General features: G+C 39.7%; 2 protein-coding genes across 4 annotated transcripts in view; one reads left to right on the forward strand and one right to left on the reverse strand.

Annotated features, from left to right (window-relative positions):
• Window positions 1-237: 237 nt before the first annotated feature.
• itchb (itchy E3 ubiquitin protein ligase b) lies at window positions 238-24466 on the reverse strand. Of its 3 annotated transcripts, none has more exons than XM_040013632.1 (24): window positions 24335-24466; window positions 21259-21350; window positions 20208-20349; window positions 18012-18136; window positions 16120-16254; window positions 15752-15797; window positions 15456-15637; window positions 14515-14761; window positions 13615-13710; window positions 13234-13408; window positions 11702-11771; window positions 10972-11056; window positions 10702-10830; window positions 9462-9534; window positions 8945-9016; window positions 8679-8767; window positions 8389-8548; window positions 6600-6733; window positions 4723-4863; window positions 4440-4560; window positions 4258-4362; window positions 4030-4126; window positions 3708-3780; window positions 238-3348 (listed from the first exon to the last, which is right to left on the reverse strand). In XM_040013632.1, the coding sequence occupies exons 2-24, from the start codon at window positions 21326-21328 to the stop codon at window positions 3249-3251; spliced, it is 2667 nt and encodes an 888-aa protein (XP_039869566.1). In that variant the 5' UTR covers window positions 21329-21350; window positions 24335-24466; the 3' UTR covers window positions 238-3248. The 3 variants fall into 3 exon arrangements, with proteins under 3 accessions (XP_039869566.1, XP_039869565.1, XP_039869564.1); XM_040013631.1 differs by having other exon boundaries at window positions 24267-24427; XM_040013630.1 differs by lacking the exon at window positions 24335-24466 and having other exon boundaries at window positions 21234-21309.
• calcrl2 (calcitonin receptor-like 2) overlaps window positions 16106-25109 on the forward strand; it is a 44780-nt gene continuing 35776 nt past the window's right edge. Inside the window, exon 1 of the mRNA XM_040013633.1 lies at window positions 16106-16110. The gene's annotated coding sequence lies outside the window, so the exon portion shown is untranslated. The remainder of the gene's footprint in view (window positions 16111-25109) is intronic.

The following is a 25109-nucleotide window of genomic DNA, read 5'->3' on the forward strand; positions in this document are numbered from 1 at the left end:
TTGCTTATTGGAAAAAGCAACCAGGATGCATCTGGCATAGTAAATACCCTGATAATGTGGGTAGTGAAACACCACATGAAAGGAGAAAATGCTTATCATATCAGAGAGGATAAGGAACCAAACCACAACTGTGTCCTTAAACCTGCCAGGGCAAGCAAGACTAAGTAAATCAAAGTGATAAACAAGATGATACAAAATGTCTTTTTTACCAACTGCATCCCAGTAAAGGCACACACACATTTCTGAGTTAATTTATTAAGGTGGCATTATCTATATTACACATCGTTCATATACATCAGAAATTAAACAGGGAAAAGAAAATAGTGTTAACATAAACCTCTTTTTAAAACCTCTCTTTTAAAAAAGAAACTTTGTTATTGACACCATTTACAACTTCATGTACAGGGGAGTGACAGTGGTTTATTTGGATATGGAGGCTTCTAGACCAAAAAAAAAAAAAAAAAACCCAAAAAAGAAGCAGTTAATATTTACATATCTATTCAACTATGTTCCCAAGATTTTAATATGCGATCGACCCAGAACAAGATCAAAACGTCATCCTGCATCAGGGAAAACAATCTGAGGCAAAGCTGTAAATAGGCAACTAGACCAACTTTCCATCTTGATACATTCATCAGTTTTTATGCTAGCATTGTCTCAGTAGTTGTTGTCCTAGCCGAGGTCACACTTGACTATTTAAAAACAGGCCACGTGACACCCCCCCCCCCCCCAAGCTCAATCTGGTGCAGTCCAGAGTATTCACTTTAGCATAAAGCAACCTGCGGTGGATCATCTCTGCCGGCTTCAAGCTGCTAACAAGGCATGCCTGAAGCCCGAGGGTGGAAATAAGGCTACCTGAAGGCTAATGACAGATGATCTCACCATGCACGTGGAAACGGTGAGTCCAGGGGTACAGACAAAGCAGGATGGAACTCGCACACGCTGGGGGTGTTGGGAAAGAAAGTGCCGTGCTTTATTAGACTAACACCGCCTGAATCCAATGCCCCCAACAGTCTTTCAAGTGTGTAACCTGAATCATTCAAAGGAGCGCTCTAAAAATGAGAACCCACACTACCTGCTGCTCTAAATGTCATATGATTGATGCCAAACTACACCAACCTCAGCGCGCACACACACACACACACACACACACACACACAACTCTGGATACCACCTTGGCAAAGCATCAGGAGGTTTCTTTGTGCATTCACATTTTAATACAACAATCTGCCCAAGTCAGCTGTTCCATGATACATAACCTAGAAGGTGAAGCAAGAATCTCTCTCACACACAAACACACCTTTTCACTTTCGTAATGCATTCTAGGTAAGGTAAAAAAAAAAATTAAGAATATGAAGCTATGGAAGACTTATCATTTTCAAAGAAAAAAACAAACAAAACAAAAAGCTTAAAATCATGACATTAAAAATAATGCAGGATTTAAAAAAAAAAAAAAAAAAAAAAAAAAAATCAAGATCCCGTCTGAGATTAAAGTGGTTATTTTAGAAGAAAAAAAAAAAGTTTTGGTAAGAAGTGGTCACATTACAGAGTGCTGGTCTGTGATAACAACTATCACAGCATCTCGGTCTGTATGTTGTTTTCATTTGAACAGGCCTGAATCATAGGCCGAGTATCTTCAAAGTGCAGATGTTTATAATGAGAAGGTCATTTTGTGACCATAATTGTCAGCTGTGATACACTGCAGGCACGAACCAGCAGGTGGTGTCGTCTCGGGTCTGAATTTGAAGTCCGGGCTCACCCCTCCCCCTCTTATAAATTTACCACTTTAATCTCAGACTTTTTCTTCCCAGGAATTCATGACTTTTATTTTTTTTTCCTTGGAGCAGTACAATGCCTCGCACAGCTTTAAAATTCTGTTTTTCTTAGAATTACCCAAATCCACAAACTATAGAATTACAAATTGCTTTCTCTGCTAAAAGCATTTAGAGGTAAAATGTTCCTCTAAGTGGAAAAGGGAAGACAGAATTCAACCTTTTTCAATTCCAAAACGCTTTGTCTCTTTCATTTTGTCTCTCGCTGTAGGGTTTGTAAAAGTTCAACTAAGGCAAAGAGCTCGATCCAATTCAAATACTACACGTGTACAAAAAGCTACAAACTGCTTATTTTCAAGCTGTTAAGTGAGCATTCAAAATATCCATTATCATTTAAAAGTTGATTTGGTTTGACTTGATTTTGGTGTCTTGTTTTCAAACTTTTAACTTTAAATAGCATCAAAACAAATCTCGATTCATTAATTACTAAAAAGGATTTCCTCAGGATGTTAATTTATTTAATTTTTAATCAAGACTATCCCGTGAAATAAAAGGAGAAAGCTGGAAAACATTTTAAAGCTGATACTGAGATGAATAACTTAAAAGACTCCCCCAGGATACTCTAATCCAGTGTCCCCCATCACACATCACAGCGTGCAAACTCTGGCCCTATAAAACTAGGGCCTCTAAGTTCTCTTCCACTCTTCCCACCACTAAAGACAATGGAGATTACAACACTTTTCACAATCATCGAATCGATTCCCAGATCAAATACTAAAGAAGCAGGAACACAAAATAGGCATGTGGCCAAATCTCTCTGAAGCACCAGGATTGTCTGTTAGTAAAAGTTTGAAGCACTACTTTTGAGAAAAAAAAAGGGTCTTGTTATAATTAACATGCAGATCAAAGTGTGAGTTTGATTCTAAAACAACAGAATTTAAAAATGATTTTTGGTGACTCTCACGTCAGTTTTAGAAGAAAAAGCAGACCCTCTCAATCTCTTTAAAGGTTTTACTCCTGGAACTTCTTGTGCTCCGTCAGGTCAAGATGTTTTCAGTTTAACCCCTCCTTCTTACCTGACATGATCATATGAGTCGAAAGCACAAAACAAAAAACCTGCAGTCTTGTTAAACAGATGTCACAGAGGACGAGTTCACCGGGCATAGAGCGGTGCACATTCTGAGAGACGGGAGCAGCGTCCGTGTTTTGGTTTGAAACGATACAAAAATTTCTCCAAGCTGTCAGGCGTGCAGAGGCCTGCTGAGACTGCAGTGTGCAGGGCCCGTGCCCAAAACCCAACAACATGCAGGCAACAGTCTAGCATATGCTCCCATAGAAGTACTACACATGTGAGTGCATGCATGAGCACAAACTCCCAAAAACTCCTGCCTATTCTAAAGAGGCTCCCTGATTTGAACACTGGTGGGGTTTTTTCCATTCCTCCAGACTCCTGCACCCAGCTCCTCCTGGTTTTCTTTACTCCTGTCCAAAGCCTTCCGTTTCCTCAATGGCAAACATCAGCTTCTCTTTCAGCTGCTCGTAGCTCTTGTAGGGTGGCAAATCCAGTCTGTTGAAGCTGGAAAATGAACATTAAAAAAATGTATTTTAGCTTGAAAAGTTGATTCTGGTGCTACCACAACAAACCTAGCTTGATTCTGAAGGGAGCCTATGTCAGTGTGGAGCTGTGTGCTTGGATGAAAACTAAAGAAGTTTAAGGACAGCTGAAACAACTCTGAAGTAGGTTGTAAATCTGCCTTCATAATATCCAGGCCCAATTGGAAAACTGTACTGTCTCCATAGTTATTTCAACACTGTCCATAACACTTCTGCAACTCAAAACAGTTCTGTTCTTTTACATGAGGTGGGGTGTGAGGTGTATGCCCATTATCATCCATCCGCACCCAGTAGTTTCTTTAGTCCTCTGTATGAACTCACCATGTGTGACTTCTGGGAAGCCAGTTTTCTTTTCCCACCTTCTCAATGCAGAACTTTTGAGCACCGTTGCTTCCTATGAGGTGAAGCACAACTCACTGTTAAGTTTGATCCTTACAGAAAAGGTGAACTTTCAAAACAAATTGCAATAATTTGACAGTTTCCTACCTAACACGCTAAAGGCTACAAATGGCTTAAATCTTAACCATGAGAACAAACATACAACTGAAATAAACCACCAACAAAACTTTGTAGGTTATCCTTTGGCGTCATGCTGCATGTAGAATCATTTGGCACTTCAAATGGTCATCCCTGCAATATTTACCCATGAGGTCATTGAAGCCTCCGACTGGCAGGCGACAGGTACCAGTGACGAACTGCAGCAGTCTCATCCTCTTCTCATTGTCCATCTCCTTCACCAGCTGCAGGAGAAAAAAAAAAAAAAAAAAAAACACACACACACACACACACACAAGAAAGATTAAAGACCATATTATCATATTATTATTATACACTTCAGTTTAATGAGTCACTCCTTCGGCTTCACACTGACCTGCCAGAACCAGACGATCTGTTTACTGCTGCGAGCATAGTGTCTGTAGATGGTGTTTCTTTGCCAGTCTACCAGGTCAATCTCCTGCATACCACACAGCATGACCTGGGACGGAATACATTTTCATTAAGACAAAAAGTATACCGCCCACTCCATTCTTGAGTATTTGTCTTTAAGCATACCTCCAACTCTTTTGCATCAAAGTACTGCAGGTACTGCTGAGGGAGGACCTCATTGAAGCCTTCAAAGAAAGCCTGTGTCTGCTCTTCTACTCCTCTGGACAGGCGCCACTCTGCCACCAGCCTGCAGAGGCAAACAAGCCCAACCTTAAAACCTAAAAAAACTCTTATCTTAATAAACATGTCATATGAGCCTTATATTGAATTGACATAATAATAATAATAATAATAATAATAAATGACAATGATCTGAATTAACAACTAAATGGAAAACCCTGAAATCCACCTGATGTACTCCTCCTTGTTCTCTTCTGTGACTTGGATGTCACCTCCTCCTGGTTTCAGCTCATGGGTGGAGATCTCCCCCAGGATCTCCTTGTCAACAGAGAAGAACATCTCCAGCCCGCACTCCTCAATGTTGTTATCCCTAAAGAGCAACAAGGTCCCTGCAGCATTACTGTTACAACAAGTTTTCATCCGTGTCATGTTATTCCGTTATCATGACACATTCTACACTTAAAGCTCTGAGAGTCTAACACCACAGGAAATTTGCTGCAGCCAAGAATGATTTGAAAACCTGACCAAGGGTTAAAGACTAACACGTTTCAGTGACCTATTAATGCTACTGACGACATTTCTTCCTCCGCTCATCCAGCTAAAATGTTGCCTAAGGGGATTTAGAGCTACTCAAGGCCCAATTTTAAGAACATTTTCTTCAGGGTTTCCCCAGGAAATGTTAAGCTTGAATAGTGTGATTAGCATTAGAAGGTAATTAAAAGTGACTGAAGAACATGGAATCAATTATTTTGTAAAAATGCAAATTCAGTTTTGAGATACTAGTCAAAGTTATTCATGTGACTAAAAAGGACTAAAAATCACATGAGATGTTTGGCTAACCGCAGGATGTTAATGGAGGTTTTGATCATTGTGCTGGGGTTCTGTTGACAATTAATGATGGCATAAAAATATTTATGTCATCTGTAGCCAGTTAATATAAAACTTCCAGAACTGAATAAGCTTCTCGGATGAGATGTGAAACGTACTCAAAAAACACTCAAGTCTAGCCACTTTTCTTCTCAAGCTTTTTAGATAAGATTTCACTGATTTTTTCCTCCAGTTCTTTGTAGGTTATATTACTTAATAGGACTAGACTTTGCAATCCCAAATGACTGAGCTCAGTACTTGTCTTGAGGGGGTTTTGAAGCATCGTTTCAATTGGCTGTCCCCACAAAGACAGGAAATATGTAATCGGCTTAATTTGTTTTGTTTGTCAGCAGTGTAGCATCCACAGTTTTCAAGATATTATGTGATGGTAAAAACCCATGACAGCTTGAGTCTATTTAATTTTTGGTAAAAAATAAATAAATAAATAAATAAATAAATAAAATAAAAAAATTATCAGATCAAAGTCAAGGCCCCACAAAATGTGAAAAGCAGTAAAAGCTTTATTTTACCCACAATTTCTTTTCTTCAAACTTCCCAATAACAGGGTCTCTGGGGATGTGAGCAACTGGGTTGACCTTCATTTTTAGCGCCCAAGTTGACCAGTGCAATATGAAAGGACATATGGTTACTCCTCCCCCCCCCCCCAACGTCAAAATGGACCCATAATGTTTCGCAAAAGAAATCACACGCTGCATGAATACATCTTAAAAATCTCACGTTTTTACAGCTTATAAAAGCAAAAGATTTCAGCCAATTCTGCCCCAATCATGTGGGTGAAAAAGATAGAAAATAAACCATTTTAGACTGTATGTGCTTCAAGGTCACAGGTCAAAGGTCAGGTATCAGCGCGTTGTCAGCAGGCTGACGTCAGCATATTGTAATAAAAAAAAATCATAAAACATCAAAGTTTTATTACAGCCCCTGCCGTTTGGGGGACAGTTCTTGTTTCATTAATGAGTTAGTGTAACAAAGTGCAGTGATGTGTCATTTCTCCACACAAATAAACACGAGCAGCACATTAAGCACACTGTTACTCTTCTCTTCATAAATAAAACCTGAGATGTACAGGGTGATACACACCAATACAAAGAAATAAACAATCTAATGTATTAGTAACTTTGTAATAAGAAATGTCAACAAGTTCATTTAGAATGAGAATAATTAAGAATGCATCGTCTCTCAAACCGCTTTACACACACAGTAGTTTTGTGAACTCACTTGATCCACATGAGGGAGTTGTAGAACTCCGGATCAATGGACTCCAGGTCGTGGAGGGTCAGCGGCTTGTTGAGGATGCGCTTGTAAAATGGCAGTGAGAAACCAGTGTCGATGAACTTGCCATGGAAAAGAGCCTGAGGGGGAAATGCATGTTCATCATTATTACACACAATCAATCAAAGCTTTATTCGCCACATGCAGGTTGCCCTGCAGTGAAATGGGACCCCCCCCCCCCCGACCTTACACACACAACACAGACATTACATGGGGATACAAGTCGGAGATCGGTAGCGTTACAGAAAAACACTGAAATGTACACTACAATGGGAAAGTACAAGAGGAAAAAGAGAGACCTCTACTCATGCTGTGCTTCCATGGTAGGACAGCATGAGAACAGGAAACAAAAAAACTCCTCTGCACAAAAAGCACAAAAATGTCCACAGCACAACATTGTGAAGGACATGACAAGCCACAGGATTGGGTGGGGGTGAGGAGTAATCCGAAGTGAACACAGCAGCCGCCCTGCACAGCGCTACCATCCCAGCGCGTCACACAGACCTGACGTGTTCCCCCGCAGGAAACAAGCATCGAAGGCGTTTGGAAAGGGAGGGGGATGAGTGTGTGCTTATCAGTGTAAGTGTATGTGTGTGCGTGTCCATAGTTCAGCTGAGACAGTGTCCTTTGCCCTGCCAGGCTAAGTAAACAGTCTACCAGCCAACCCAGGTGGCCTTGCATGGAATGGGAAGGAACAGACTCAACAGTCGTTATCAGGGAGTTTTTGTTTGGTTCCGGCCTTGAGCCCACAGCTGGCGCCGAAGGGGTAGCCGCATTATTATAATGGTGATTTTTCTTTTACAAACAACTCATGAGAATTTCAAGCTGTTTTAACACTCCGACACAGACACTGGTCTCTCAATCTCCCGTTGGATAGCTGCGAGTTTCTCCATGATGTTATTTACCTTCAATTCCGTGGTCTTTTCAGTCTTTTGCTCACAGAGCAGATTCTGAGACCTCATGACCGCAGCCAACTGATCCGCGATGTAATCCAGCTTCCGCCCAGAGGTGATGTTCCGAGTGGATTCTTCCCTGATGTAATCCAATATACGCTCAGAGGTGTTATTATGAGCCTTCACTGCAGCCGTTAGCGCCTCCAAGCTCTTAACCATGCTGCATTCAGTGAGCCCTACCTGAGAAGCCGCACCTCGTCCCATCGTTTCAATCCCAGCGGGCAGCCTTGGGGGGGGTTTGAACAGCCAGTTCCGCTTTCTTAATTCTCCGATAAGCCAGGACCAAGCCAGCTCCGATCAGCAAGAACCCTGTTATCATGGTTCCGAATAGGTAGATATCTTCAGCGTCCTCGATCGACAGTCCCGCCAGGCACACGATCCTCCATGTCTGCCACCCGTCCATTGTGTATCCGGCAGGGAAAGTCCCTCCAGGGCACTCGGGCTCTCCCGAGCCCAGACTTCTCGTTGAGAAAAGGGTGTCAATAGCATTCAGAGACCAGTTGATCAAATCCATAATTCTCTTTAGGTTTTAGAAACAGACTGTGAGAGTGTGTTCCAGGGAAAGTAATACAAAAAAAAAAAACAACAAAAAAAAAAACCACGAGATAAGACAAGGACATGAGGAGCTAAGCAGGGAAAATAAGGGAGAGGAGAAAAGTGCGACTGCCTTCGCTGAGAGCCAAAGAGAAACACCTTACTGTTATAAATAATGCTACAGTGACTCTTACAATATCTTACTTGCCATTACAGCTTTAAAACCAGCATATGAGAAAGTGACTAACCATGGCAATAAAGCGTCCTATGAACTTGAAATACTTGAGGTGGTCAGGGTTGATGTAGGAGGCTGGGTTGATCTGAAGACAGTAGTTATCTTTACCAGCATATTCAAACAGGCAATACATCGGGTTCAAAACCTCATGGGACAGCAGGAAGAACCACTCCCTGTGAGTGAGGAGAAGACAAGGCAGAAGTGAGTGTGGGATGAGAAATCCAGCCAATACATAAATAAAAATGACAGCAGCAGCCCAATAATAGTTCTATGCTATGAATTCTGAGACCTCTCATAACTAACCTGGAAACACCGCCATAGTCAAGCCCTTCTTCTCCAGGGAAGATGATCCACAGCCTCCTTCGCAGATCTTGAGCATTTAAGCTCATTATCTATAACAAAGACAACAGACTGATATACCACCTGTGAAATCACTATTATTCTAAAACAAAATACCCCAGTATCATAATTAGGAATTTTACAGTCTGCTTACTTTATGCCCTGCACTTTTGTCATTATTATGCATTAATAAATACAATGAACAGTGTGGCTCAAGGTGGTTGCTGTACCTGCTGGAAGGAGTCCTCAAACAGGGTTTTTCTGGATACGTTGATCTTGACGTGTTGAGGCATCGCCAGTTGCTGGAGAAAAGAAAAATGCCAGCAACAGTTAATTTTGCAGTGAAGACTCACTGGTTCGCCTTAAAGGAAGGATTACGTTTTTTTATTTAACATGGTACGCACACAAATATTACACATGCACACTAAATAAAGCAAAAACAGTGCACTCCCCTGTTTATGATGACTTGGGATTTTTTGTTATCCATCGAAGACTGTGGGAGTTCAGACTTGATAACAACAAATTGAGTTGAAATTAACCTAAGGTCATCAGTCACCGTGAATAAATTTATGACTGACTAAACGGAATTCATCTCTACTTTGTTTCATCACGCAATTTGAGAGATCCATTAGAAAGATATGAAATAATCCATTTTCCACATAGTGTCAGTGGATATGGTGTAATGCCAGGAATCTGCAGATTTTTATTCTAAAGACAACAACTCTCCTTTCCTGTAGTGACACCCACCTGGCACCAGAATCTGAAGTACTGTACTTTGGCTTTGAAGTCTCGAACATAGGTGATCTGGGGTCCATTTTCACTGTGACAAAAAAGAAGGAAAAACCAGAGTTTCATTTAATTCGTTAATACCTTAAATATTACTTTCAGATATTTCGATCTCACACTCGCTTCCACTCCCATGATCGCCCACATAAATGTCCTTGCAAAATATATTTTAAAAAAGCAATCCACTTACAAAAACGTACACGAGAAGGTTATAAACATGTGAATTTCGCCACTGTTCATCTTAGTTTACATAACCACATTCTCATCACCTTCCACCCAAACTGGTTTTTCCACCTGAATGAAAAAACCAGACCCAAGCCTCAACTCAGTAACTATCAGGACTGAGAATGCTGTAGGAGACTAGGTGACCCATTAGTCATATCAGGCTAATGCGTCACGACTTCTAAAATTAGAGAGGGATTCTTAGGACAGTGACACATATGACTGAAAATCAGCTGAAACATAACTACCAGGTATATCAAAGCTACCTTGTGAGATGCTAGATCAACTGTGAAATTAAACTATTTATGTTGATCCCCCCCCCCAAAAAAAAGCAAAACAAAAAACAACAACAAACAAAAAAGGTCTTCAAGTACCTGCCTTTGTTTCAGTAACAGCTTAGCAGCACACCAGAATGACTTTCTGCATAACATTAAACCAGTCTTTTGTATTCTCTGGCTGGAAACCCAAACGCACTTGCTTACTTATCTGTGGCACGCAGAACTGTTGAAAAGACTGTGTGCAGCCAGAATGTCACTGACAGTGAATCCAGATCACATGTCACTAACAAATGATAGTTAAAAAGGGGCCACTAAAAGGAAAAACTAAATCCCAAAGACAAACCAATAAGTTTTTTTAGAAACAAATTCATATAGCAGCACAGCTTTTTGTTGTTGTGTTTCTTTAGTACCTTCTTCGGTCAAACCAGACTATTAAGATAAAACCTGGTAGTTGTTTCCAAAATACTCAGAATGTCTTTTAAAAGAATGATGATTATGTTTAGAAGAACACAAAGATGGTTTGAGATATAGACATGTTTGTTGCTTCTGTTACAAAGTATCATTATGGCAGTAATTAGCAATAAAACTATTTTTGAAAAGAATGTACGTCTTTTAGTTAGCCAATGTGACTGTGTCTTCTATATCTTTCTGAAGCCTTAAAATTTTGGGAGAATGGAAAAGAATGCATTGGAATAACATACAGTGAGGATTTTCCAGTGCGGGGGTCGATGTAGGTGGTGGTTCTCCTGGTGTGGTCGACAAAATAAGGAATACCGTCTACAGTGAAGCGCATCTCCCAGCCTTCAGGAAGGGGCTTCTCATTCAGCAAACTGAAAAACGACATTAGACCTTTTCCTGTTTAATGTTCTCAGTAAAGGTTATCAAAAAGAAAACAAAAAACACATTACAGATATACAAGTTTTATGTTTATCTGATAACAAAAACAGTGGAATATGCAAACACACACTAACCCCTGTGTTCTTGGATCCTCCCACTGTGTTGACCGTGTAGGGTGATGCACAAAATAAACTCTGCCATTGGAGTCTGTTCTCTTCTCTGCAAGCACACAAAGTGAGACATTATATTGCCCTACCCTAACTCCATCTTTACTTTACATTATAATAGATTAATGCAAAAGCCACAATTAAGCATAGCTACCTTTGAATTCATTAACTTTATTATTATTGAGAAATTAGGGACGAGTGTCTTTTTCATGCTACAAACATCTCTACCTTAATCAAATATAAAGATAGCTTAATTTAAAGGGGTTATATTAAATAATAAAAATAAATCCTGCTGTGGCTATCATGATATAACACTTTATATCAGGGCTGGCAGCTCAGCAGCTACCAGGCTACTGCTAGAAAAAAAGTCCCCAATGTAGACATCGAATATAATCCAACAGGTTCCAGAAGACAGTCACAATAAATGTTGAAAACTGATGTTCAAATGCTAAAACAATGAAAAATCCAAATGTGACAGAAAATATGAGAACAATATGTGATTTAAGCCACTTCCAATGAGAGTGTGAGAGTTCATCTCAGCAACTGGAACCTTGAATGTCCGCTGGTAAAACACTATCAGCAACAAAGCATTGCACAACAAGCAAATGGCTTCCTGTGTGGATGTCTCTTAGCAACAATTGTAGTTAACAGTGACAGAAGCTTTTGTATTTAAATTAGAAAGTCATTATGACCTTACCCCATCCCTGTGGTAGAGGCCCAAGAGGATCATACTCCTTATTTTGAGTGGCTGTGGCCTGGTCTTGGGCCTACACAGCAGAAGATGATCGTTAATGAAGCGTGTTCACTTGTATGTATGACATAACAGACATGCCAAGCTTTGTGTTTAACAAGCTTGGCATGTTTTTAAGATAGTGGCGTGTAAGGACATATGCAGTGGCACAGCGATCCCAACTACTGTGCATCTTTTTGTGTTTTCAACCCACCAAACAAAGTCAGAGTACGGGTGGAGGCATAGAACTTGTCCCCGTGTTGCTTATAAAATAACCAGAGGTTTAACGACCTTAAAACAAAAATAACTCATAATGGACTTCAGGAGGCAGGCAGGAGGTCACAGGTCCACTCCCCTCTCATTATAAATGGAGAACAGGTAGAATCTGTCTCCACCTTCAAGTTTCTGGGCACCAACATGTCCGCTGACCTCACCTGGACCCACCTGCCCTCTGGCCGGCGCCTCAGGTCAATCTGGTCCCACACCTCCAGAGTCAAAAACAGCTTCTTCCACTGGGCCATTTGGATTGTTAACAAACACCGTACCCCCACACCCCGCTTATTCCTGCTGTCTACTATTTGTATTTTATTCTGACACAGGTGGCGTGGAGCACCCACAATTTCGTTGTACATGTACAATGACAATAAAGGGCTATTCTATTCTATATTAGAGCAAGAGGCCTGTAACTACAGGGCCAAAGTAACATCTCAAAAGCAGTGAGCCACCTTTTTCCATTAATAGCAATGTCACAGAAATATGGCAACATAAAGTAAACTATAAGCTATATCCAGCACAGTACTTATGTATATATTTCGTGTAAAATGCTTCAAGAAAAGGAAAGATATCTAGCTTTTTTTTCTCAACTTGCATCCTTCAATCGATCTTCAATCAAAATCCGATTTCCTAATCATTTAGTATTTGTGTCTGTGAAGGTTCTCAGTAATCTGTGAAGGTTCTCATCGTAGTCAAAGGAGCTTGCAAAGAAAAGTGTCTGGACTTCTTTAAGTTGCTTGAAGACGTTTCACCTCTCATCCGAGAAGCTTCTTAAGTTCTAAGGTCAAATTCCTGAGGTCAGATGGCCCAGGACCTACATCCTGGGCCATCTGACCTCAGGAATTCGCATGATAAGGTGGGGCCAGGTTTCACAATGAGCTCACCCGAAACCCTGGCTGATTGGGACCCACACCCATTTTCACACCTTGGCTCAGGCGATTAGAGGATCATCAGGGGGTCCTTTTGTCCCTCTTTGGGGGGGGACACTCCCACTAGGTTTAAATCTGGGACTCCCCATCATTTGACCTTAGAACTGAAGAAGCTTCTCGGATGAGAGGTGAAACATCTTCAAGCAACTTAAAGAAGTCCAGACGCTTTTCTTTGCATTTAGTATTTGTATTACAAGACTGTAAATTCACAGATGAGACACACCTATAGTCACTATATTCCAGCTTATTACCATCCAAGTCAACACAATGCATCACATGATAAAGAGGATGTCTCACCCCAAATATAAATCTCTGGTTGAATTGCTGCATAGCGCCCTGCAGCTGGCTTCGCTGGTGCTGCCATTGTTCATAATTGCGCACTGTCTCCACAGTGGGGCGTTGCCATGTGGTGGTACGTGTCATGTGATCAACAAAGTAGACCCGCCCCATTTGGTCAACACGACGCTCCCAGCTGAAGGTGTAAAGTGGGGGGGGGGAATAAATGCTTTAATGACAGAAAAACCATACACTTTTTCCAGGCTACAGGACATGACAAATATATCACTGGACGAAGTGAACAACAAGAATATTACCAGTATCTACTATTATAACAGTCCAATAACACTAGAGATGACTTTCTAAGAAAAATCGTAGTGAAAGAGGGTTTTTTTTGTTTACCCATGGGGCAGTGGTTCAGGTCGTTCCCACGTTGTTTTCTTCTCCACGTGATCAACATAATAAAGCCTGCCGTTCTGATCCACTCTCTGCTCCCATCTAGAAAAAGGAACAATGATAAAGTTCAGGCCACTTTTCTTAATGGTGCAAGACACTACTCTAGCAGATTATGTACAGATTTATAATTTCTAGCATTTTCTACATGAGTCATCCTAGTAGAAAAACAGCTAACAGCCAGTGAAGGTCACAATGTCGTCATAGGAGCACAGGGCTCAGAAAGGGATGTTTACAGAATTACAGGCTGGATGAAGCCAGACCAAAAAAAGACCACGATCGTCACAACCATGTTTAATATATAAAATGTGAGATAAAGTCATTCACTGTTTAGGCATATCTGCTCTCAACAGACAAACAAGTAGCATGTCACCTTGTCTTTTCAGTAAGAAGATTCTGCTATGCTAAAAACTGCTCTCACATTTATCACTCACGTTTGCATATTATTTGTTTGATTTTTTTATCTTTACAATATTCGGCATGCTCCGTCATCTAATGTGTCATTAGATTGATGAATGGAATATAAATGCTCATCTGACCTTGCCTTTTTCAGGTATTTCTGTTCTGTTTTAGAAAATGTTAATTTACGGCTAAGCAACAGCCCCTTTTCTTTATTTTTTCCTCAGTAGTTAAGCATTTTTTCTCTGGATGAAGCTTCCTTTTCTTGGTCTATTTATACTACAGCGCAGTCAGCTGCTTTAGCAATTAGTAGTTTGGCTTGGGCACTATTATTGCTTAGCATGGCTTTGGAGATTAGATAATCGTTTCCATTCTTTCACATTCATGACTTATGACTGTACAGAAAACCTCTCTCAGTTCTTCTGCAAGAATTAGAAAATGAGCACCAACCCAGGAGGCAAGGGTCCTGTGCTGACTGCGGGGACTCTGGGAGTGACAGCAGGGGTGATGGTGCTGGTCGGCTGCCTGGTTGCTGCAGCTCCAGAACCGGAGGCCACTGTGGAGTTCCTGTCAGAGCCCCATGATGGACTTGAGTCTGGGGCTGATGAGGGACCCGAGGCCGGCGCTCGCACTGGGGTATCAGAACCTGACTGGCCGTCGCTGCAGTCTGCTGCAGCAGAGCCATTGCTGGAAGATGCTGAAGAAAGAAAATGGTGGATCCTCACTTTAAACACGGCCAGAGCATATGAACAAGGCTTCAACAGGCTTCACACTGCTCTAAACCCATTTTAAGACAGTTTTGTCTGCTCTTGAATGTCACTACTGTGTGATGTCACCATTTCCTTAAAATATTCACCTTAGGGACATGGATCTAACTATGAGCATTTTTGTTCAAATCTTTTTGTACTGGTGAGGGCCAGCCAATTAGAAGAAACTTAACTTAAAATGCCTCGTTTCAGACAGCGAATGAACTGCATCGTTGAAACAAGGAACACTGTAAGTTAAATAAAGTTCATTTTGAGCTGCCAATCAATAATTGTGTGAATCGGCCCCATTTTGGAGTGCAAGAACAAAACTGTGGAATTAATATGATTATAACAGATCATTAAGGCGCATGTGCGAGAGGATTTAGCTAGAAATGATCTTATTGTGCATCTCTGTGTTGTTGTGCATGAAGAAAGCTCATATTTAAGGAAACCGGTTGTACAAACATATCAAGAGCAAGTTGTGCTTTGGCTCAATTCCAGATCTACCTCTGGGTTAAATATTTGACACTGGAATGATGGTAGAGAGTGGGTATAGAAAAAGAGTGTCTCTTCTTCGTTTTCCTTTAGTTCATACTTTCAGTGTCTTGACAGATTAGAGCAGTTTTCACTCATTAAATCTCTTACCTGGTGAAGAGGTGGGTCTGCGTGGGGTTGGAGGCGGAGGTCTAGATGGCCTAGGTGGTCGAACAGGCCTCAGCCCTGTTGAAGATACCGATGGAGACCCTGTGCTGTTTACTGATCTACGGCCACTAGGAGAGGACTTGTGCTCTATGCTGTCCACAGCCGGAGAGCTGTCTCGACTGTGCCTGTGGAGGAGGGTGGGTGGATACTGATAAACAAAGCAGAAAAAAAAAAAAAAAGAAGAAACCAGAAATGTGACACTGGTAGAATTTGACTAAAGACAGGAAGATGTACTGTACCTTATGGAATGATCACCATTTGGCTGCGACTCCCCATTTGATGTACCTGAAATAAAAGCATGCAAGAGAAAAAGAGTCAAAATGAGAGATTCTGTTAGAATGTAACATAACCAGTCAAATAATTAAGAACTCTGCTATTAGTACTGCTGATATGGATGAAAAGTTGAACTTCTGAAAAAAAACATGTCAAAATATCTTCAGTCCCCTTTTTCAGTTTAAAAAAAAAAAAAAGTTGTAAAAAAACAACAAAAAAACAAAAAACAAAAAAACAAAGTTCCTGTAAAATAAAACAAAAAAATGACAACATAAAATGAAAAACTTCACATGCTTCCAATGTAAGTTCCTCTTTGTGCTCTTCTGTGACTCACTGTGATGGTCGGCTTCTGCTTTTGCGAACATATCAGGATCAACAGTCATGCCGTCAAGGCAGACAGACAGGTCCCCCACCACGTCTGACTCGTCCCTGTCTGCACACAGTTGTAAGGTCTGCACCACCTCAGAAACTACATACAAGAAACACACGATGGTCAGTGCTACTATGGCATCTGAAATACAAACCTTGCCATTAATGATGCCACCAAACTTTACCTCAGCCAGTGGTATAATGTCCCTTAAAAAAATTCTAACCGACAATACACAGTAGTATTTTATACAACACTCATAGTAGAAAAAAAAAAAGTACTTTTTGCCCCCCGTAAGCCTCCTGAGATCACATACTGGATACTAACAAAAAGAAATATAAAAGTACTGTTATAACCATTTATTGATAGCACAGTGACAGAAGCAGTTTACCCTGCTCACCGCCAGGAGATGTAATTATATATTATAATACATTTTTTAATTAAATGAGAAAGATTACTTAAAAGACTGTTTTCCTGCTTCTGTTAAGGCTAAATATTGTACCTAGTACAATAATGAAAAGGTTCATTTTTGAGGTGGAAAACAACACCAAAACACAAAAAACAAACACAACAAATGATTTCAAACATGAAATCTTGAATATTTAAATTACAAAGTTATGGCAATCAGCATGTGTTTCCCTGCTCTGATATCAAAGTCAGCTCTTGACATTTGATTTGCTCCCAGAGCTCCCTGTCATTAGCTCTGCTCTGCTGGACAGGGTCCATGCATATAAAAAAATAAAAAAAATGACCGCACAGTGAACTGAATGGGGTCTTTATGAGGGAAAAACAAAAAGATAAACAGACCAAAAATCTTCCAGCATACAAGCAGATGACAAAGATTATAAATGGAATACTCTACTGATTGTTTTACTGGGTGTAAGTCAGATAAACCACATCTGTAAGCACTCTGAAATTCTTTCTGTATGTACGTGTGCTGCAGTGAAACCATGTAAACCTGCATCAACTCACACAGACAGGAGGAAATTATCTGACAAAAACTTTGGTGGGCAGGAAGTGATGTGGTTCATACTTGCAGCAGTTTACTTTTGCAGTAGAAAATTACTAGTTAATCACTACTGTCTAATTGTCTACACATATAATTTCTTATATTTAGCAATCTCCTTTGTTCTATGTGCAACTGTTGTGTTACTTGGGTTAGCCAAAGCGCATTTCTACTGCTTGTATCCAGGATCTTATTTGCTGGATCAGTCAATTCATTGATTTTCCGCTGCATATTATTATGTGCTGGAGCCTATCACAGCTGTCTGACTTGTGTATCAAACTTCTTTGTTAATGCACAAGAATTCGTAAAACAGGGACTTAATTTACACTTTCTGTGGTACTTTTGAGTACATCTTGCTTCATCACTGGCAAACGTCTGTATGTGATAAACATCATTTAAAGGGTTGAGGGTTTCCCTTTTTTTTGTCATCAGATGCTTGCAAAATTTATTCTCTATATTTGATCCCTTTGCAAAAATTTTACTAAATTATATATCTTTATAATCATATATGTCAACTCTGAGGCAAGGCTCAGAGTGACAAGACACTGTTTTTACCAAGCTAACATGCTTCATCCTGCAGCTCTTCTAGGGGTAAGTTGAGGTATTCCTCAGAGAGCCAAGAAGCATAATCTCCCAGCTGTTTCCTTTCAATTGGACATGTCCCCACACAGCTCACCTAGGAGGCATCTTAGTCAGATGCCTGAACCACCTCAGCTGGCTCCTTGTAGTGTGGAAGTACAGGAGCTCTACTCTGACCCCACCCAAATGACTAGACTCCTTACTCTACCTTTAAGGCAGAACGCACCGCTTGTATGCAAGAACCTTTTTTTCCCTTTGTGTCATATATACTCACTTTTCATGTCATTAGATTTGAGTGTTTCACTAAGATCCAGCGTGGCCATCCCTAGCAACAGATCTGACTTCAGGGTCTGGTGGCTCCACACACGAAACACTAGTTTGCTGAATGGAGTTACGATCCTGTGAAAACCAATATATTTAGAAACAGTTACTTTTGAAAGTTTAAAAAACAAACTAAAAAGAGAAAGAAAAAAAACAAACATGCTTTTTTCGATTGAAAAGCTAACATAGGAAAGTTCTTCATGGCCGTGTACAGCATTTCAACAACCAGGTTGACAGATTAATATGTGCTGATAGTGTTTTTATAGACTTTCCATTGTCTAAATGAATAAATCTGTAAGCAGTTCTTATTCCACTTCTCAATCACAAGTCCTTAGCTAGCCAATGTCAAGTGAATACCATTTTGTGTGAGTCTTAAAACCTTTTACAGCTCCAATCTAACATTTGTGTTAAGTACAATTCCCAATGATAAGTTCTACAAGCATCAATAATTACAAATATAGGAAATAACAACCAATTACTCTCAGGAATTCCCAGCACTGCAATCTATTTGACAACTGTTTTACCAAGCAAAACAGTGAAAGCCACTTTGTCTGTATGAGCAGCAAAAATCTTTGTGTTGTCCTGAAAGCGAACCACAGACAATAAAGTTCAAAAGCTATTCAGGGACAGTGAGTGTCCATGACCGTCACTACGACAGTTGTTTAACAGTCACCAGGAAAAGAGACAGTGGATATGTGGACTGGGTCCGGTTACACCCCATAGTAAACACTTGTTATATAATAACGCTTCCCCCGTTGGTCTAAAAGAAACTGTAGGAGGGTTCTATAATAAGAAGGCCACTTTGCATAGAAGGAGACATTAGATAGGCTAAAATTAAGGGGGTGCTAAATGTGTGAATATTTTTACTGCAGGAAGTGAAGTGGTGTGAGTGCATTAAATGTGAAGTGCATTCTTGGAAACAGGAGTCCTGTAAATGCACAGGACACTCTCCCAACTGTGTGGGACTGTAACTGCTAATGGAAGCCAATTCCAAACACACAGGTCTTTAAACTTCTCTTTAAACTGGAAACTCTATGAAAACCAAGCCCAAGAGCGTATGCACGAAAAACAATTGCACAGTTTCAGTGAAATTCTATTTTTATATTCTCATGAGAGAAACTGACAGTTTGCTGGGGAAATGATGATTTGTCTTACCGCATAGTGCAGTCAGCAGTAATCGTGCATGGTACACTTCTCCCTTTGAGCCAAAACCCAAATTACCACACTGTTTTTATTAATCACTTAATGCAGTATCTAGGGATTATAGCCATTAAATGGGCTGTAAAAATGTTTGAACAATGGAATGATGCTCTTCTCACCGAGGAGCACAGGCATTATTTACTATATGCTCTCTTTTTGATATGCATATTTTATAAGCTACAAATATAAACTACTATCATTTTATTAGTGCCAAAACTTTTGTTTTCCTTCAACATAGTTGAATATTTCTCACTCCATAGAGACGCTTAGAGAATCTTTAAAGGGTGCCCTTTATGCTTTTGCTGATTTTCATATGGATATTTATACAAACATGGGCAAAGTTTCAAATAATGAGGTCAGCATTTGTACAAGTAGTTCTGGTGAGTTAAAAATTAGGGTTTTAGATGTTGTATGATGTCAAAAACAGGGGATATCCTTAATATGGTCATCTCACAGCTGTATTAACCTACTGTTCAAACCTCCTGTTTGCAAGAAGAGGACTGAAAAGGGTCTGTCGCAACATAAGATAAATACAGATCTATCTTTTTAAACTGTGAATGATGCAATTACTCTACTCTGCTCTCTAGTTGTTTCGTTTCTCCCTCTGAAAACGCTACATCCAGATGAACAAAATTGAGGATTTGGTAAATACACAGTTGGTTTGGTTTCCTGAAAATATAAGTAGTAACATTTATGACAATAAACAGTCTATGGCATCTATCTGAGTAAGTGGGCTATTAGATGTTTTATGGGCACATTTAAACATTAGAATTCATTCTGTATCCTTTCTCATAAATTCAAACATTTGCAATTTAAATACAGGTTTTATTTAGACAGGTTTGGCTCGAGTTAAATACCTTTTATGGATAATAAAATAGAAGTATGGCATAGGAGTATCTATGATATGAATTAATATACGAGTCTAGTAATCCTGGCAAGACTGACTCACACAGTGAGCGGCTGCTTCCATTTGGGGCTGTGAGTGTTGGTACATTTCTCTGTTTTCTTGGACTGGCCGTCGACTGTCACTTCCACATAGGGACTGGGACCAAACCAGTTTTTCTTGTTTTCTTTCAGTTTTGCTGATAGCACTAAACAGGGAGAATACATAGAGTAAATGAGCAGTCAGATGTTGGAGTCCAAAACAAAACAAATAAATTGTTTACAACTTTAATTTAGGAACAAAATACTAGTATGAAGGCAGTGGGGAAACAATTATTTGATCCCCTGCTGAATTTACAAGTTTACTTACAAAGAAATGGACAGTCATTTTAATGAAGAGAAACAAAGTCCCAAACGCTAAAACTCTAAACCCTTTAGGTTTCTAGGCTGCCGCTTGGCAGCTTGAGGTTTCTTTCCCTTCACAGATTTTTCTACAGGATTCAGGTCTGGAGACTGGTTAGAACACTATGTGACCTTAATGTGCTGCTTGACAGTATGTTTTGAGACATTGTCATGATGGAAGACTGATTCACGGACCCATGTGCATGTCTACGACCCAGCTGACGTCTTGGGCAGCTCTTTGGTCTTGCCCGTGGTGACGGATATGTTGGAATGGAAGAAATTGATTCTGTGGAGAGGTGCGCTTCATACACAATATGAGTTGAGATCAGGAATATAATAAATATAATTGAATGACTGATTGTAATTAGTGGGAGCCAGAATTGTGGTGTGGTTGTAGGGGATGAAATTCTTATTTCACTCTATGACATGCAAATCAGTTTGTTCTGGATTTTGTGGTTGGTATTCTCTCACTCTATTATTACCATAACAATTAGAGACTGTTCCTTTCTTTGTGAATGAGCAAACATACAAATTTTGTTTTTTTAACTGGTAGTAAAAATATGCAGTAATAGCAAGAAGCACAGATTTTTACTAATGAGAACATCTGAAAAACTTAAGCAGCTATCTGAATGCTCAGAAATAAAATAAGTCAACCTGACTTTTATTTTAACCTCTGTGTGTCGGTCTTCACCTCTTGATGAAGACCGAAGACTCACCAACGATTTGTAGCTGTGCCCTAATAGGGTATCCATTGGAAGTGCCCGACTTGGTGGCTCCACTGGCCATGACATAGGGCTGAGATAAAGGCCTGTAGACAACACATCATTAGGTTGGTGACAATCATGCAGAACTCATACAGATATGACTAAATGATCTCATCTGTAAGTTGCAGATGTGCACCATACTGGTGAGATCATTTAGCTCAAATATATTTAGCTTACATTGTGAGCTGAACTGATTTCTGACTATTAATAGGTTAAAAAAAAAAAAAAAAATGAAACACTACATTAAAAATATTTATATTTCACAAATTATCTCTGCAAATCTACACTGTACAGTAAAATAGAAAAATATCAGAGCTTTAAGCAAATTTTCATTAACTACAGGAGTTATACTGCAACTATATTTCTTACTGAAATACTCTTAAAATGTGCAACATCTGAGATTAAAATAGTACACAATGACTTTCATTCATACACAGTCACAGACATTTGGTGGCAAAGCTGGGAAACAAACCACTAACTATTTGATTAATGGAAAACTCGCTCCAACACCTGTCTGTAAAGTGCACTGAGACTACATTTGTTGCAACTAAAACTGAATTAATCAATTAGTCAATTTAATCAGCTGCAGTTCAGCAGTCAAAGCTATAACAGTCAGTCACTATAAGAACCTTGCAAGATGCATAAAGCACATCAAGCTCGTACATCTTCCATAGCTGACACAAAAGTATCATAACTGTGGGCTCCAAATTACCTCTAATGCATATTTCTTCCTATATTCCTGTGCAAATGCTTTCACTGGGTTTGGCTTGAAGCAAGCAGCCTTTACCCAATTATCTTCAAAGTCTAAGATAAACAAGAAATACGCCAAATCACTATTCTTATTCTGTGCAAACAAGTTAGCTTAGCTTAGCTCAACGGACACCCTACTTAGGACATCAGCAACATGCATACATATTTTTTCCTTTGTACAAAGACTTCTACCTAAATAATGCCATCACCTGGAGAGTCATTTTGAATAGTAGAAAGTCTACATTTTATATATTATTAAAAAAAAAAAAAAAAAAAAAAAAAAAAAAAAAAAAAAAAAATTGTATTTCCTTTCAGGATCCCATCCTTAACAACACTAAACAGTATAATGACCTGTTAAACGTCCGAAACAAGGGAACAGACTGACGGTAAACTCAAAATAAAAAGAATATCAGTTCAAGCAACAGTAAAAATCTCCTAAATGCTGCGTCATCATGGAAGGTAATAAAAGACCACAAAAGGAGGCAAAGGCCAGGACTGCAGGCTGTGAAACCTGTAAGGTGGCTGTAAAAGAAAATCTTATGGGTCTAACAAAAAAACTTGTGATCTTTGTCACCAGTCTTCACTTTAAGATCACAATTTCATTTATATAATACATGAGAGCAATTACATAAAGCTCATGCCAAAAATACACCGACAACAGCAATAATTGGTTCTGAGGATAAGGTTGCCAGGGCCAGTTATACTGTTTGCTTATAAGCATGTCAACAGTATATGAACTCCGAAAGCTCTGAAGCAGGCCCTGTGATCTTTTCTTGATTGTGGTTACTTCAGTGTGGCACTGAATAATGCAGGGTCCTCAGCTCTAGCTCATCCAACAGTCTACGCACACAGCAGAGCAGGAGACAGTGAGGAGCTCCCGGGTAAACTTTCACGTTGGCTACTGGTCTCAGTCAATAATTCATTATAATTGCTGACTTTGCATCCTTGCAAGTAGGCTGAATGTGTATCATGGATGAGTGTATTTCCTGGATACTAAACTGGATTTTTGTGTTTTCAGCTAAGCAACATCTCCCACTATTTCACAAAGTGCATCTGGGGTTTCTTGAAACTAATCTGAACTCAGACTGATTCAACTATTGCCTGTTAGTGCTGTGGTGTTGCAGATGAACCAACTATTTTGAACAGTATGACCAAAACCGCATAAGAGGAGCTTTTCATTACTATATGCTGAACTTCTATTGTCAAGGTTGCTAACACCTTGTTAAATCACATGGACACGCTGTTTACATCATGACTAAGAGGGCAAAACAATGCAGCACATCAAAACAACATACCGTCGCAATGACGAACACGAAATCTTTGTCAGATAAAAGGGACAAATGGGTTTTCTAATATTACGATTCAAGCAAACAATACTCAAAAACCGTCATTATAAGTAAAAATCGGAGACTGTTGAGAACAATTGCGACTGAGGGCACAAAATAACGTAAACGTCATTCTTGCATTATGTTTACAAAGCAATTATGTCAAAAGAGAAAACTATGCGGTCAGGACAGCTTGCTAATGGAGGGCACTTGGGAGCAGTGACGTTTGACAGGTACAGTCAGTTTCCCGAAGAGTCAACAAGCTTCCGTATACCTTTAATAACACTTCTTTTCACTGCTTCACTGACACAAACCCATTTATAATAATATAAATTCCTACCAAATCACTTCAACATTCCTCAATAGCGTACTGAGAAATGACTCCATGACGTCTAAGCGTAAAGATTTAATCGAACTACTAAAATATCAGATTGAGTGTGGCGCACCTTCCTTCGCAAATGACAGAACATAGCTGAGAAGAAACTACTCAATGTACCTCCACATTCCGTGTCTTGGATGCTAAGCTAAGAAACGTTCGTAAGATTACATAATTTAATCCAACTAGGAATTGATAACAAGCTAACGCTAATTCGGTTAGCCGGAGAAAGAAGTACAGTATGTCCTGATTGCCAAAGTCAAAAGCCATGAAGTTGACCACTTTTAGTTATGTTCGCCGCTGTGGCTTTTTAACTAGAGTTGCTGAGTACGTGTTGAATGTCAGCTGGCCACCAGAATTGACAGCCTGGTGCCATCCCAGCCCAGGCTAATTACTAGCCTGCTAGCTTGTGTCATCATCATGGCTGGCTGGAAATCCCAAAGTCCAACGGCTGTGGAAAAAGCTAATATCACCGATGAGAACTCCAGTTATTGGCTCCCATTACTTACCGGAGTCCGAGCGAGGAGCTGTAAAACTAACGCGCTGTATCTAAAGTGTCCACCCAGCCTTCGCTCACCAGGATGTTTGGGTTTCTGTTGGGGGTTTCACTTCAAGGAAGAAGAAACTTCCACCATCTTCGTAAGCTCGTATCACGTGATCGAAACAAGGTGGAGCGCGCACACTACTCCCTCTTTGTGCCGTGATTGGACAAGAGTTGTAGTGCTACGAACCAATAGACGGTCAGTAAACATAATGATGCATTTAAGGTACTTGCAGTCTACTCATAAACCTTTCGTTAACGCAATGTTTTTAATGCCATGTGCAGCATTTTTTTAAAATAACGAATACATTTTTTCGTTGCTTAAGAGTAATAATACAAAATATTAATACTTGATATGAAGGATATCCATCATCTTCTGTGGCAAACTTGATACATAAATGTATTTATGATGTGTTTAGTGAAAATAAGCTTAGGTAAATACAGTTAGAATAAAATATCCACAAATCTCTTGTGTGCAAAAAGAAATTCCTGTTCAATCTTAATCTGTCCTATGTAGCTCTTGACAATGTAAAATTGAACATGCCATTAAAATATCAAAAGACTACTTGATAACCAACATATTTTGTATTTGACTTTAAATGTAGTCATATTTCTAATTTGGTTAGAAATATTTCTTATGGAGGCTGTTTCCCATTTACAGATGGTGGTCCAACAACAAACGGCAGATGGAAGTGTTGTGCTGTATAGCTGACTGTAAGGTGACTTAACCGTTGTCACCTCCTCAGTGAGGACAAAGAGCTGTAGGGACAAAGAGAAGAGTGTTTACTAAAGCTTACTAAATTTAATATTA

This window comes from Simochromis diagramma, unplaced genomic scaffold (genome assembly GCF_900408965.1).
Source record: "Simochromis diagramma unplaced genomic scaffold, fSimDia1.1 OVJJ01000705.1, whole genome shotgun sequence".
In the NCBI taxonomy this organism is placed as follows: Eukaryota; Metazoa; Chordata; class Actinopteri; order Cichliformes; family Cichlidae; genus Simochromis; species Simochromis diagramma.

Excerpts from the sequence above, each read along its gene's own strand:
- itchb (XM_040013632.1), bottom strand. The coding sequence starts at position 21,328 with ATGGCCAGTGGAGCCACCAAGTCGGGCACTTCCAATGGATACCCTATT. Across the intron at positions 15,798-16,119 it reads AGCAGAAGCCGACCATCACA|GTACATCAAATGGGGAGTCG; the intron begins GTGAGTCACAGA and ends CTTTTATTTCAG. Across the intron at positions 4,561-4,722 it reads AACAAGGAGGAGTACATCAG|GCTGGTGGCAGAGTGGCGCC; the intron begins GTGGATTTCAGG and ends TTGCCTCTGCAG.